The 12,987-nt window shown below is 38.0% G+C and overlaps 1 protein-coding gene across 4 annotated transcripts in view; it reads right to left on the reverse strand.

Annotated features, from left to right (window-relative positions):
* Nucleotides 1-12,987, reverse strand: part of LAMA2 (laminin subunit alpha 2) — a 567,760-nt gene that overhangs the window by 28,604 nt on the left and 526,169 nt on the right. For all 4 annotated transcript variants that reach the window (XM_072141562.1, XM_072141561.1, XM_072141563.1 and 1 more), the window contains 3 exons: nucleotides 7,452-7,628; nucleotides 3,429-3,574; nucleotides 312-488 (listed from right to left, as the gene is read on the reverse strand). In XM_072141562.1, coding sequence (XP_071997663.1) covers nucleotides 312-488; nucleotides 3,429-3,574; nucleotides 7,452-7,628 — 500 coding nt within the window. The remainder of the gene's footprint in view (nucleotides 1-311; nucleotides 489-3,428; nucleotides 3,575-7,451; nucleotides 7,629-12,987) is intronic.

The following is a 12,987-nucleotide window of genomic DNA, read 5'->3' on the forward strand; positions in this document are numbered from 1 at the left end:
AAATGTCACCCATGTGAATTATGATATTTTTACAAGTAGCAATATACAAAGTATAAAACCTGCCAACAACTGGTTGTGCACTCAATATTAAGCCTTGCTTCTGAAGGACTAAACATTTGGGATTGGTGTTATTTGGACTGTGTGCCCTTTACACCATGTGTGAATGGTGGAACACATTTTTCGGGGGAAAAACTATAAAAATCTATCACAAAGTAACATTTTGTAATCTTTCCATCATAGAAATGGTGTTCGGAGCAAGCGTAACGGTGTAAAGTAACTATACTGTACAGAATGTGTATAGGAAAACTTACACAGCATTGATCAGCAAGTCCCAAATACATCCTTCAAATGGGGGTATACTCTTGTACATGGGGAACTGTACATCAGATGGGATTCCACCCACAAAGAGCTTTTTCACACTTATGGAGTGACTGGCCGGCAGTTTCAGCGTCTGGCTTCTGTCCTCATCAACTTGTACGGTAAATATGCTGGAAAACATAAAGTAAGTCAAATGAAGTATTACCTTATAGAACTACAAGCAGGGCTGAGTCTATCATTATTACACATATCTCACAGCTGGATAAATCTCAATGCATTACATAGGATTTTGTATACCTGTTTAATTCCTTTTATTGTAGGAAGATGACAAGAACCTTGCAGTGTAATGTACTGTATCAGAGTTTATGTTAGTACAATTGGGAAAAGACCCTTTCGGCACAGCATTGTAGGTAGTGATAAAAATCTTCTACTAATTATCTCATGTAAATTGTAGAAATGGACTTGTCTGTTTAGCATGCAGCAGGCTGCAGAGAAAGTGGTTTGGGTATAGGACAGGCTGCGCATAGTCTTGCTATGCGATATGATTACATTTGGTGGTAAAACAGCATGGGGGACACATCTGCTCGGATTATTATTTCCAGGAGGAAAACACTTCCATTTTAGTTAAATGACAAATCAACACAGCGTTAAATATTCACACTGTAGGAAGCAAGAAATAGATGTGTGGAGGATAAGTAAATGAGGTTACAGGTAACTTTAGAGTGCAGGAGCATTGGAGGGAAATATCTATGCTGATCCATATTTTATTAAAATCATGAATGTTCTTTTATCAAAATCTATAGCTAAATGCTCACGTAAGAAAATAAACATTTACTTTCTGACTAAAGATGAGGATTTTACCATCATGTATTCATTCAGAATCGTATTGCATAGAAATTATTCCCAAAAAAGGAGTGAGAGGGAACTCAGTGCGACTTAATCTTCTTTCAATGTATAGGAAAGTAAACAACAGATAAAATATTGATGCATTAACCCTTTTGTGGCCAAAACTTTTTTTTTTTTAAATTTGCAGTGGTAAATTCATTCTAATGTGCACCTTACTATTACTGTGCTTGATCGATAAGGGTGCATGGGGAGGGCCCACGGCGTAATTCAGCAAACACTCTCCGCTAAGAGAGTGCTAATACCGCAAGTGTGTTTGCTACACTTGTTAACCACATAGCTGCTCACAGCATTTAAATGCTGGTGCTGCCATATCGTATTTGATAGTTTCCCCCTTGAGGCCTGTCATTCAGCCTGATCTGTCCAGTTACAGATGAGCAGTAAAATCTCCATATACTGTATATGTAGGAGCGATCAGAACCTGTATGATTCAAGTTCTTTGAAGGCCTAGCAAAATAATAAAAATTAAATAAATAAAAATCTAAAAGTTTAACCCATCCTCTTCTTCACAGATCACAAATAATCAAAAAACAAACAAACACAATCATAAACATACAAGGTATAATAGTGTCACAAAATGCCCGATCTATGTCAGACCCCAAGTGTCAGACATTTATTCACACCTGTAAGGTGTCATATTTTGTTAGATAAGCTAACGTTTTCATTTAAATATAATGTATGTGTTGCAAAATGGCAAAAACATGGCATTTCAGACATTAAAACATAACTGTAAAGCTATAGTGATTTTACCAAATTATTATATGTGATTCTCCCTTTGAAAACAAACAGAACAATGCCTACTTTGTGGTGCTAGTCATTTTCTTTCTAAAGTTATGGCATTTTCTGTTTGACAAAAATCTTTCTCACTCGAGCTGAAGTGGGCGGAGACTAATGTCTGTCAGCATGTATATGACTAGCCTGGCAGCTTCCATCACATGGAGGAGCAGGGAACATGTAACAAGTGGTAGAAATCATTAGTGCATCGTCTATAGCCTGTGCTATGTGAGCACTAAGGGTTAATTGCTTACCTGCACAGAGCTGACACTGCCGATGTTAAGGTGGGGGAAGGGAGCAGCATAAGGAAAGGAGAGAGACAGAGAAAGTTTTGTAGAATCACAGACTGGGATGGAGGGACTGGTAAGGAACAAGGAAGATCTTGTACCTCACTATTCTGTGCAGGAGACATCTGCATTCACTGTCTGGACACATCCAGCTCTGCTTCATGCACTGCTTCATGTCACATGACCCCTTCCTGTGTTAGCAGGGAGCAGAAGTTCCTTCCCTCCCAGGAAACCAACTCAGAAAAAAGTATGGATTCATAGGGCTTGTCAGCACATGGAGAGGAAGCAGCCACTGCAGCAATGTGGCAATCTGAGGGGAATAGCAAATAAACTGCTGCATAGAAGTAATAGAGATAATAGGCAAAGTTGTTTTACATCCCAAGAGCTAGGGATTTGTGGAAAACAAAACTTTAAGGTGATTTATGCCAGGAATAACTTTTTTGGGACATTTGGGACACAGGGATGCCTAACATGTTTATGATTTTACTTGTTTATTTTTACATGCATTCTAGGGAAAGAGAGTGATTTCAAATGTTATATTAAAAAATATATATTTATTTAACCTTTTTATTTATTTTTTCTATTATTAGAGTACTTTATCCATAGGGTTCTGATCACTCATAAAATATTCTGAAAGACAACTGTCTTGCAGTTTATTGTTAATATGCTGCTTCTATATCATGTGCATGTATATATAGGGCTCAGCCCGTGAGGCCTCTTTATACAGCCCTTACTGCTTTATGACATATGTAGCGAAATCCTGCATATAGGGGACAAGGGTTCATAGTGGGAAAACCATTTTCAATCAAAGCTGCAGACAGAGTTACAGGATGCACAAGACAATGAGAATTTATGGATTTTGTAATAACAGGACGTGTTAATTCTAGGGTCAATTTTTAACAGTACTTTCTCAATAAAGACTGACAATATAATGTAAGATTCTGCTGAGTAACCTTCTTTGAAGCAAAAAAAAAAACTCTTTAATGTTTAGTTAACATTATGGGTCAATGTTCTAGCCCTTGAGCTATAATCCTTATGTTATTGGTCATCAAAGTTCATGCAGTTCTAGGGAAATACAGTTATTTATCAGTGAGCATAAAACTGGTTCTGGCAGTAGCTTTGGGATATCATTTTAATATTACTTACTTTCTTGATCTTTCTATTCGGATAGAATGCTCTTTGCCATCATGAAATTCTCCTTTCTCTGGTCTGATGGTAATTCGATGTGTTTCTTTAGGTCCTGGGACAGAAACTTCCAACCTCCCTTTTCTTAACAGTACTGCATAAAACCCCTAAACAGTAGATGTAAATGAGGACATGTATTTAAGTTTTTTAACAAAGTCTCTTATATGATAAAAAATGTCAATCTCAATAAATCATTGAATCTAAATTCAGCCAAGTATATGTTTTCAATAGGAAGAGACAAGTAGGAACCAAAAAAAACAAAGGAATTGGGTTATATCATTTAAGACTGAAAACTATCAGCAGAAAAAGAGACTTAAGTCCACTTCTGGGATTGGTTGGTTCTTCTGTACGCCATCTTCAAGGTTCAATAGAAATCAATGGAATGATTTCTATGAACTTGAAATGATCTTTTCTGTTGATAATCATTCCAATGGTCAGACCCCCAGTGATCAGACATTAATTCACTATCCTGAGGATGGCAATAATGCCATGTTAATATTATATCAGATTACCTGGGAGGGGGAACCCAGAGGAACTCCGGGTGGCCCCGTTTGGGAGAGAGTGAGAAAAGAAGAAAGAAAGAGCGGAGGAGCGCAACCTCGTGTGATACAGTTACTGTAATTCAATTTTGTGCACTACCGTATCAACAGACTCTCACCTGATGACTGGTTAGATATAGCATGTCATATATTGTATGAAGGAAAATCAAAGCAGCCGGTCCTGATGAACCACGCTTCTCGACAGGACCAGGATCCTGGGAGCGTGTATACAATGGTGCTAGGCGGGTCCCGAGGGATGGAGGAGTTATAGACCGGCGCTTCTATTTGCAGTAATGTAACGCACAACTCTATGCGTTTCAATAATGATCTTTTATTCATAAAAAACTCGCGACGCGTTTCTGCTCCGGACCGGAGCCTTCATCAGGCATAAAGTGACATACAACAGTAAGACCTTAAATACATTACCAAAAGACCGGGATCCCGGGATTGACTAAATTCCGGTCACGTGATAACCCGGGGGTCAGAGTTTAATCCGGTAACGTTAACAGTACAAATTCTAATCGTAAGCTTACAAAATACACCAAAATTATCAGATGTTAAAATAGATACATAAATAATTATCTAAAAGGTTATCCACATCTAAAAATAACTTATTAAAAACAATACATAAAATGCTGGGTATATGGCATACATACTTCTGTGTCTGAGCCGAGAGAAGGTGAGATCCTATAACCTGTGTTGAGCTCCCCGGCGTCATGATCAGCCTGGGCTACGGATCGCAGGGAGGACCAAAAAAGGAAAGGAGAAAAAAACGCTCATGAGCGCCGCTCCGGACCGAGGACCAAGATGGTAGAGGACCACAGTCTCGGAAGGGCTCCCCCGTCCTGGTTGTCATGCACAGAGGGGGTAGGTGATTTAGTTACGGATCCATGCTAAACGGATTTAGAGTTTTCATTAAGACCATTGGGAACCAGAACTAGATAGTTTGGTTGCGGATCATTAAGACCATTGGAAACCAGAACTAAATAGTTTGGTTGCGGATCTATGCTACACGGATTCAATAACCTCATTGAGACCATTAGGAACTAACGTATTTAGCTTAAAGATCCAGAATGATTCTCTACGGTTCAGAGTCTTCACACGGTTAGTGTTTTCCTCTTGAATTTGTTCTATAGGGGTTATTGTCACACAGTTAAAATCCCCCTCATGTTCTAAAGATATATGCTTTGATAAACTTTGTTTAAGAAAACCTATTTTAGTCTTATGTCGGTGGCCGTTCAGTCTCACTCTGAGTGACTGAATCGTCCGACCGACGTATTGTTTACCACAAAGACAATCAACCAAATAAATAACAAAATTAGAGGAACATGACATTCTCGTTTTTATCTTAAATATTTCTTTGGTGGTTTTTGATGTAAAGGTGGTCGCCCCCTCATTAATTGAGTCACAACAGAGACATAATTTGTGTTTGCATTTTACAACCCCTGGTCTCTTACCAGTGTAAGCCAAGTTGGTTTTGATGGATTTGAGTCTACTCGGGGCTACTAAATTTTTGATGGTTGTAGCCTTTCTAAAGGTTATGAGTGGATAGGCAGGGAGGACGTCACCAAGAATTGGATCTCTTTTGAGGATGGTCCAGTGTTTTTTTAGAATTTCTCTGATCTTTAGGTTTCCCCTATCATAGGTAGTAATAAAATTGAATGCTAGCCTCTTCAACCCTCCTTCTCCTGGACTCTTCTTATTTTTTGGTAGTAGGCATTTTTCGAATCAGAAAAAACTGTACCAATCAGGAGGACTATAAGACACAAGCTAGAATCTTGAAGAAGAGGTTCAAGGAGAAAAAATACCCCAGAGAGATCATAGATGAAGCATATTCAAAATATGCAAAAAAAACACAGAAAGAATGCCTACTACCAAAAAATAAGAAGAGTCCAGGAGAAGGAGGGTTGAAGAGGCTAGCATTCAATTTTATTACTACCTATGATAGGGGAAACCTAAAGATCAGAGAAATTCTAAAAAAACACTGGACCATCCTCAAAAGAGATCCAATTCTTGGTGACGTCCTCCCTGCCTATCCACTCATAACCTTTAGAAAGGCTACAACCATCAAAAATTTAGTAGCCCCGAGTAGACTCAAATCCATCAAAACCAACTTGGCTTACACTGGTAAGAGACCAGGGGTTGTAAAATGCAAACACAAATTATGTCTCTGTTGTGACTCAATTAATGAGGGGGCGACCACCTTTACATCAAAAACCACCAAAGAAATATTTAAGATAAAAACGAGAATGTCATGTTCCTCTAATTTTGTTATTTATTTGGTTGATTGTCTTTGTGGTAAACAATACGTCGGTCGGACGATTCAGTCACTCAGAGTGAGACTGAACGGCCACCGACATAAGACTAAAATAGGTTTTCTTAAACAAAGTTTATCAAAGCATATATCTTTAGAACATGAGGGGGATTTTAACTGTGTGACAATAACCCCTATAGAACAAATTCAAGAGGAAAACACTAACCGTGTGAAGACTCTGAACCGTAGAGAATCATTCTGGATCTTTAAGCTAAATACGTTAGTTCCTAATGGTCTCAATGAGGTTATTGAATCCGTGTAGCATAGATCCGCAACCAAACTATTTAGTTCTGGTTTCCAATGGTCTTAATGATCCGCAACCAAACTATCTAGTTCTGGTTCCCAATGGTCTTAATGAAAACTCTAAATCCGTTTAGCATGGATCCGTAACTAAATCACCTACCCCCTCTGTGCATGACAACCAGGACGGGGAAGCCCTTCCGAGACTGTGGTCCTCTACCATCTTGGTCCTCGGTCCGGAGCGGCGCTCATGAGCGTTTTTTTCTCCTTTCCTTTTTTGGTCCTCCCTGCGATCCGTAGCCCAGGCTGATCATGACGCCGGGGAGCTCAACACAGGTTATAGGATCTCACCTTCTCTCGGCTCAGACACAGAAGTATGTATGCCATATACCCAGCATTTTATGTATTGTTTTTAATAAGTTATTTTTAGATGTGGATAACCTTTTAGATAATTATTTATGTATCTATTTTAACATCTGATAATTTTGGTGTATTTTGTAAGCTTACGATTAGAATTTGTACTGTTAACGTTACTGGATTAAACTCTGACCCCCGGGTTATCACGTGACCGGAATTTAGTCAATCCCGGGATCCCGGTCTTTTGGTAATGTATTTAAGGTCTTACTGTTGTATGTCACTTTATGCCTGATGAAGGCTCCGGTCCGGAGCAGAAACGCGTCGCGAGTTTTTTATGAATAAAAGATCATTATTGAAACGCATAGAGTTGTGCGTTACATTACTGCAAATAGAAGCGCCGGTCTATAACTCCTCCATCCCTCGGGACCCGCCTAGCACCATGTTAATATTATAAATCACATATGTAATGTTGATATTTACAGTAAAAAATTATATGGTTTTCCCCAGATCAAATTCATTAAACTATTACTTTACCTGTCCACTTTGTCTACGCTTTCTTCTTGGTGAAATAAGAGTTCCTCCATTGCCAAACAAGATCATCCCAGACTCATTTTTGGTGCTGAATGACAAGGTTATTTCTGTCCCGACATCAAGAGAAACTGATGGCACTTCTAGATAACCAGGTTTTGAAAAACTAACTGATAGCACTTTCTGCAAATGGACAAAAAACAATCAAAATTATAAAACCCTGCTAGTAAAATGTCATAAAAAAAACCTTCAAAATCTTAATAAATGAACTCCAATGGGCCAATTACAAAACATTTTGGAAATATCCTCTAGGCTTAGGCTTGCCTCAGGGACCAAACAACTATATACACATCAATAAGATACTGCCTATAACTGCATTCTTGACTCTGCCAAACATGTATTATATCTGCTCTCAATAGACAGAATAGAAAACGTTACCAAGTTTCTTTCCCCTGAGATTCACCACTTTGTGGAAATCAAGTATCTATGGATTTATACAGATGAATGTCAAAACTCTAGGGTGGGATTTATCACAATTGGGCACATTGTGTATCATTTGAGATACTCCCCCCGCTGACACATGATGCAACCAACATACTAAGATGCTGTGAATTCTACGTTTGAATTCTATGCCAGGTCCTGCCAGAATCCAGAAGCAAGTTATAGCAAATGTGCCAGGCCAGGGTATCAGGCCAGGGTATCACCTACCCCCCGCTATCACCTTATGTACAAGATAAATTGTCCTCTATGGCTCTATGTACCAGACATATACATCAAATGTGCACCTACAGTGGAGCACAGTGGTGAGAAACCTCAATAGAGGGGGTGCAGAGTCTCCATGGATCCTTGCAAGACCCCTCAGTAGTAAAGTTGAAAAAAGTGTAGGCAGCACTCCAAAATGAAAAATTCCAAAGGGTGAAGTTTATTGAAACAGTGGCAACGTTTCAGTGTGAACCTCGATGAAGGTGGCTTGATAAAGGTAGTTCACACCCAAACGTTGCCACTGTTTCAATAAACTTCACCCTTTGGTATTTTGGAGTGCTGCCTACACTTTTTTAAACTTTAGATCACAGATGAGAGTGATAAGTAATCCTTCTTTTTCATTTAATGTTATTTCCAGCGATTTTACATTTATGTGATAAACAGAACACCCCCTTTATACTAGCACAGGCCAGGCCATGTGTAATAAAAATACTTGGTGCTTGATTGTCCATCATGTCCTGAACTGTTCAAGTTTTGTAGGACTTGTAAAGAGCTATGCCTCTTTATGTTCCTATTAATGTTTGATATTCAATTACCCTTTTCTATGCCCCCATACATCACAGAATTCATAGCAGGTGCTTTGGGCTGCCTTTATTATAATGTATTTGTGGCCACGTATGTTAGAATATCTACAGTGTAAAGATGCTTTGAGAAGGATGAAAATACCATGCTTTGTCCTGATACTTATTATTACCAGTTTTATTGTTCTTTATTGTAATTTAGTCCTTTTTTAATGTTAGCGACATTGTAGAAGCGTCATAAGCTTATTAATTCTTTGCCTATTGGATGTTCCATGTAAAGCAGCAGAGTAGATAAATACAGCTATTGGAACAGCAAGGGTCAATGTGTGGATACATGACAGTATTATCCCATTATTTGTTGCTCATAATAAAGTTGTTTTACAACCTTTATCAGAAACCTGATCCATAAACTATGTGAAATGATCTCTCTTGAAAAGCATACAGGTAATATTATAATGCAATAAACTGGCTGTGCACAAAATGTAACAGGATTATAAATCTCTTTTTTTTCCAAAGACGCTTGCTCTGAAAAATAAGTTTAATTAACTGCCAAGAAGTATTTGGATTATACTCACAAGAAGGCCAACGTAGATGTGGAAACTTTGCTGAATTTTAATATGTATTTTGATATTTAATCTAAAGGGGTTTTCCCATGAAAGAAAGTTATCAAATGTTAATTCCCTAGTGATGTTTACACAATAAAGATCCTTTTTAACCTCTTACTTTGCAATTTTAGTCAGTTTTAGGTGCCGTTTTGCACCCTAGGCAGGTCAGTGTAAGAATCCAGAATGTGAGCAGGGACTCTCTAAGCAGACACATTATGATGCCTCTGTGCTATGACATGTTGTTTGCTGTCAATGTGCTTAAATTATCAGTGTACAGGGTAGAACTACACTTCTATTTGGCTTCTGAATATTCTACTAGTATCTGACACAGAGCAAAAGAGTGATAAGACAGATCATTAATGAGAGATGATGAGCTCTATGTAGAGATGGGTGAATTTGTCCAAACCAGTTCGACCCAGTTTGAATTGAATCGAATCAATTGCCCTTACCGACATGTGACTTAACAGTACATTACATACCGGGTGCGCAGATTGTCGCTGGCAAAGCTGCCAGCAGCTTCAAAAAGATGGCGGCAATATATATACACAGTGTGTGAAATATTATACCAAATTATTACAACAAAAAGAAAATTTGGAAGTGTGTGAATGGACAAAACTTATACAGCGATTACATTTCCTGAGAATTATTATTTTTCAAGTATTATTTTAAAGTCTAAAATGTATGGACATTAATTTTTTTATGTAATGTGTTTCATTCTGTCATCTTATTTGTAACAGACTGCACCTTTAGTTTGTAGCCTTGGAGATAGAAATGATCATTGCTAATACGTTGCACCTTTGGTTCGGCAGGGGAACCGAGGTCTCCTTACCGCTGACATTCCCAGCTGTTACATCCCCCAGCAATCACTTATTTCCTATGTGGATCAGAGATATGTGCATACTGTAGAAAATATCCATTAATGTTAAAATAAATTGAGCTACATTTGTAAGTCATACAACCATTAAATCCTTTCATAGAAAATAAACAAAATTTATAATTTATCTTGGTTAATGAGATAAACCAAATTATAGTCGTAGCCATTACATAGTTGAAACTTATTTTGGCTGTGTACATGAGTTATAAAACTTTGTTTAGAAGGGTAGTGTGATCCCTATATTCTACACTCTATAAACATGAGGAAAGTTATAAATCACCAATTTTAAGATATCAGGTTTTAGTGTACAAGAGGACTTCTGGTACTCTGTCTTCCTAAAGTAATATTATACATTGATACTGGTTATTGAATAAAGCCATAAAACCTATATTAAATTTGGATTTTGATCCACTCATAAATAAAATAAAAAAAAAAAACAAGTAAAGAGAAGGAGATAAATTATTTGTCACACTGTAAAGAACTACATACTACGGATCTTCAAAATATGAGTTTATCAAGTTTTGTGGAAAATTTGTCTAGGCTTTCAAAGTTCTTTTTTATGGTTCCAAGTTTTTATACTTTGAGATTTGCGATGGGGCTCTATTCAACTACTTGGCTATAAATAGAAGACTCTCACAATGAATTCTAAGCATGGCAACCATATATTTGTCAGAATGAAACTCTCTATATTTAAGACTTGTTTAGTTCAAATGTAATGTACAATAGCCCCATGGTTTTCAAGGGTTGCCTTAATGCTTTACAGGTTATGCTTTAAGATGACTTCTCACCAGTGCTATAGTAAATTAATCATACTGGTTTTGTTCTGAATGAGCATCTTGAAAAAGAAAATTATAGCGTAAAGCACTTTTTACTTCTATAAAAGGGTTTTAGAAGCTTGTTCAGGTATTGGACCTTTATAAAGGAGCTTACAATACACAACAGAAAATCTGAAAGAAAAATAGGCTCTTGCTTTTGATTGCTGATAATGACATAGACCTAAACCTGCTTGATGATAATGGCAAAGAACTATCATTGTGCATTGTGGTTCAATTACTAAAGATTGTCACTTTACTAGATTACATTTAGTTTTCTTTTTTTATCCAATGTGATGTGGAAGAAATAAAAATGGAGCTTAAATACAGCAGATGATATCTGACAGCTTTCATATTAATTCATTATGTGTGGCCTGAAAAACTATATTTTAGTAAGTGACCAGAAGCTGTCTTCTTTATATATATATACTGTATATTGCTATTTATATCTCTCAATTTAATTCCTCTATAATATCAATTTTGCAGGTAAGCTGTTAAAAAAAGTGTGTAAAGTGTCACGCTATCAACCTGACACAACTGGAACCTCTCTCACTGAGGCCCGAATATAAGCTAAAACTTTTATGGTACCTCCTATGCTTGGTGTACTGGACAATCCCAGTGGAGCAAAAATAAAAAAAAAACCTGTGGTGACTACAGAACAGAGCAGTTTCTGCTGCTTGCTGGCAGGAAGTGTCTGTGTCTGAGCTCATCTTGAAATGCAAGGGTGGAGGCTGGCGTGCAGAGAGGAGCTCAGTGCAGAGTCAGACACGAGAACAATGTCATTTACTAAGGATTGCATGCACCCTTTTGTTGGACTGTGTGCCGTTTTTGAGGCTAAAACGGCTTGTACAGGTATTTAAGAAGTGTGTACGCTGGGATTGTGGTGCACTCAACTCTTTTTGTGGCTTCTATGCGACGCACACTAGGGGCGTGCCATCGGACAGTCCAACTGATTCGGACTGAGTGCGGGATTTAACTTTCAAATTGTGTCACAAGCCCTAGACTTAGATGGATGGTGAGTTCTGTGAACTCCGGTGACCTTGTATGTAAATGTGCCCCATGATGTCTCCCTGACCCTAATGTCATAAGATTAAATGTTAAATAGAGACAGGTTAGACTTGTACCTGTGAAATGCTGTATTTTTGTTAATGACAGTGAATTAGAGAATGGGAGCGGATCAGGAAAGCTGAAATCGATTTACAGAAGTTTGACCAAGAGACCCAGGTTACCCCATTTCAATCAAAACTAACAGATACCATTGATAGATATGAAAAGGAGATCATCAGGGGTAAAAGAGAGAAATTTGCGAGGGACAAAAAAGATTATGACAACGACCACGTATACAAATGGAATCACAAAGGTAATAAAAGACGCTTTCGACACAATCGGAATACTCCTTATGTACACTCAACACCTAGTGAACCCCCGTCATCCGACACCAGTGAACAGGAATCCTCACAGGATGAAGATCAAAGGGCCAAGGACAGAAAGAGGGGACCTAGGCACCGGGACTGGTCACCCTCTTACAAAAGGGACAGACCGGCACGTGGCAAAAAGAATACTACAGGTAATCTACAGATTGTCAATTTATCTTCTTACCATCTTAACCAAATAGAAATAGATACCCTACAGAAAGGGCTTTCATTTTCACCTATGAATGTTTTAGATAAGTTCGAACTGACAAAAGATGTTTACCTTTTTTGCCAACAGCTGACGTTTAAACTACTCTATCACCAGCCAACATTGATGGATGCCCTCCCCGAAAATGATAGAAGGGTACTCATGGATCTGATGGACTTACTGGACGAAAACGAGACTTCCTCAGGTAGGAAGCCCTTCCCCATGAGAGCCCCCTCCCAAAACACACCCAACTTCAGACTTTTCCCCGCTATTCAGATATTTTATGATCGTGTTATGGGTGAAATTAAAAATCTGAAATTGGATAAAAATCAAATGGATAATTTGTCC

Source organism: Engystomops pustulosus, chromosome 3 (assembly GCF_040894005.1).
Source record: "Engystomops pustulosus chromosome 3, aEngPut4.maternal, whole genome shotgun sequence".
In the NCBI taxonomy this organism is placed as follows: Eukaryota; Metazoa; Chordata; class Amphibia; order Anura; family Leptodactylidae; genus Engystomops; species Engystomops pustulosus.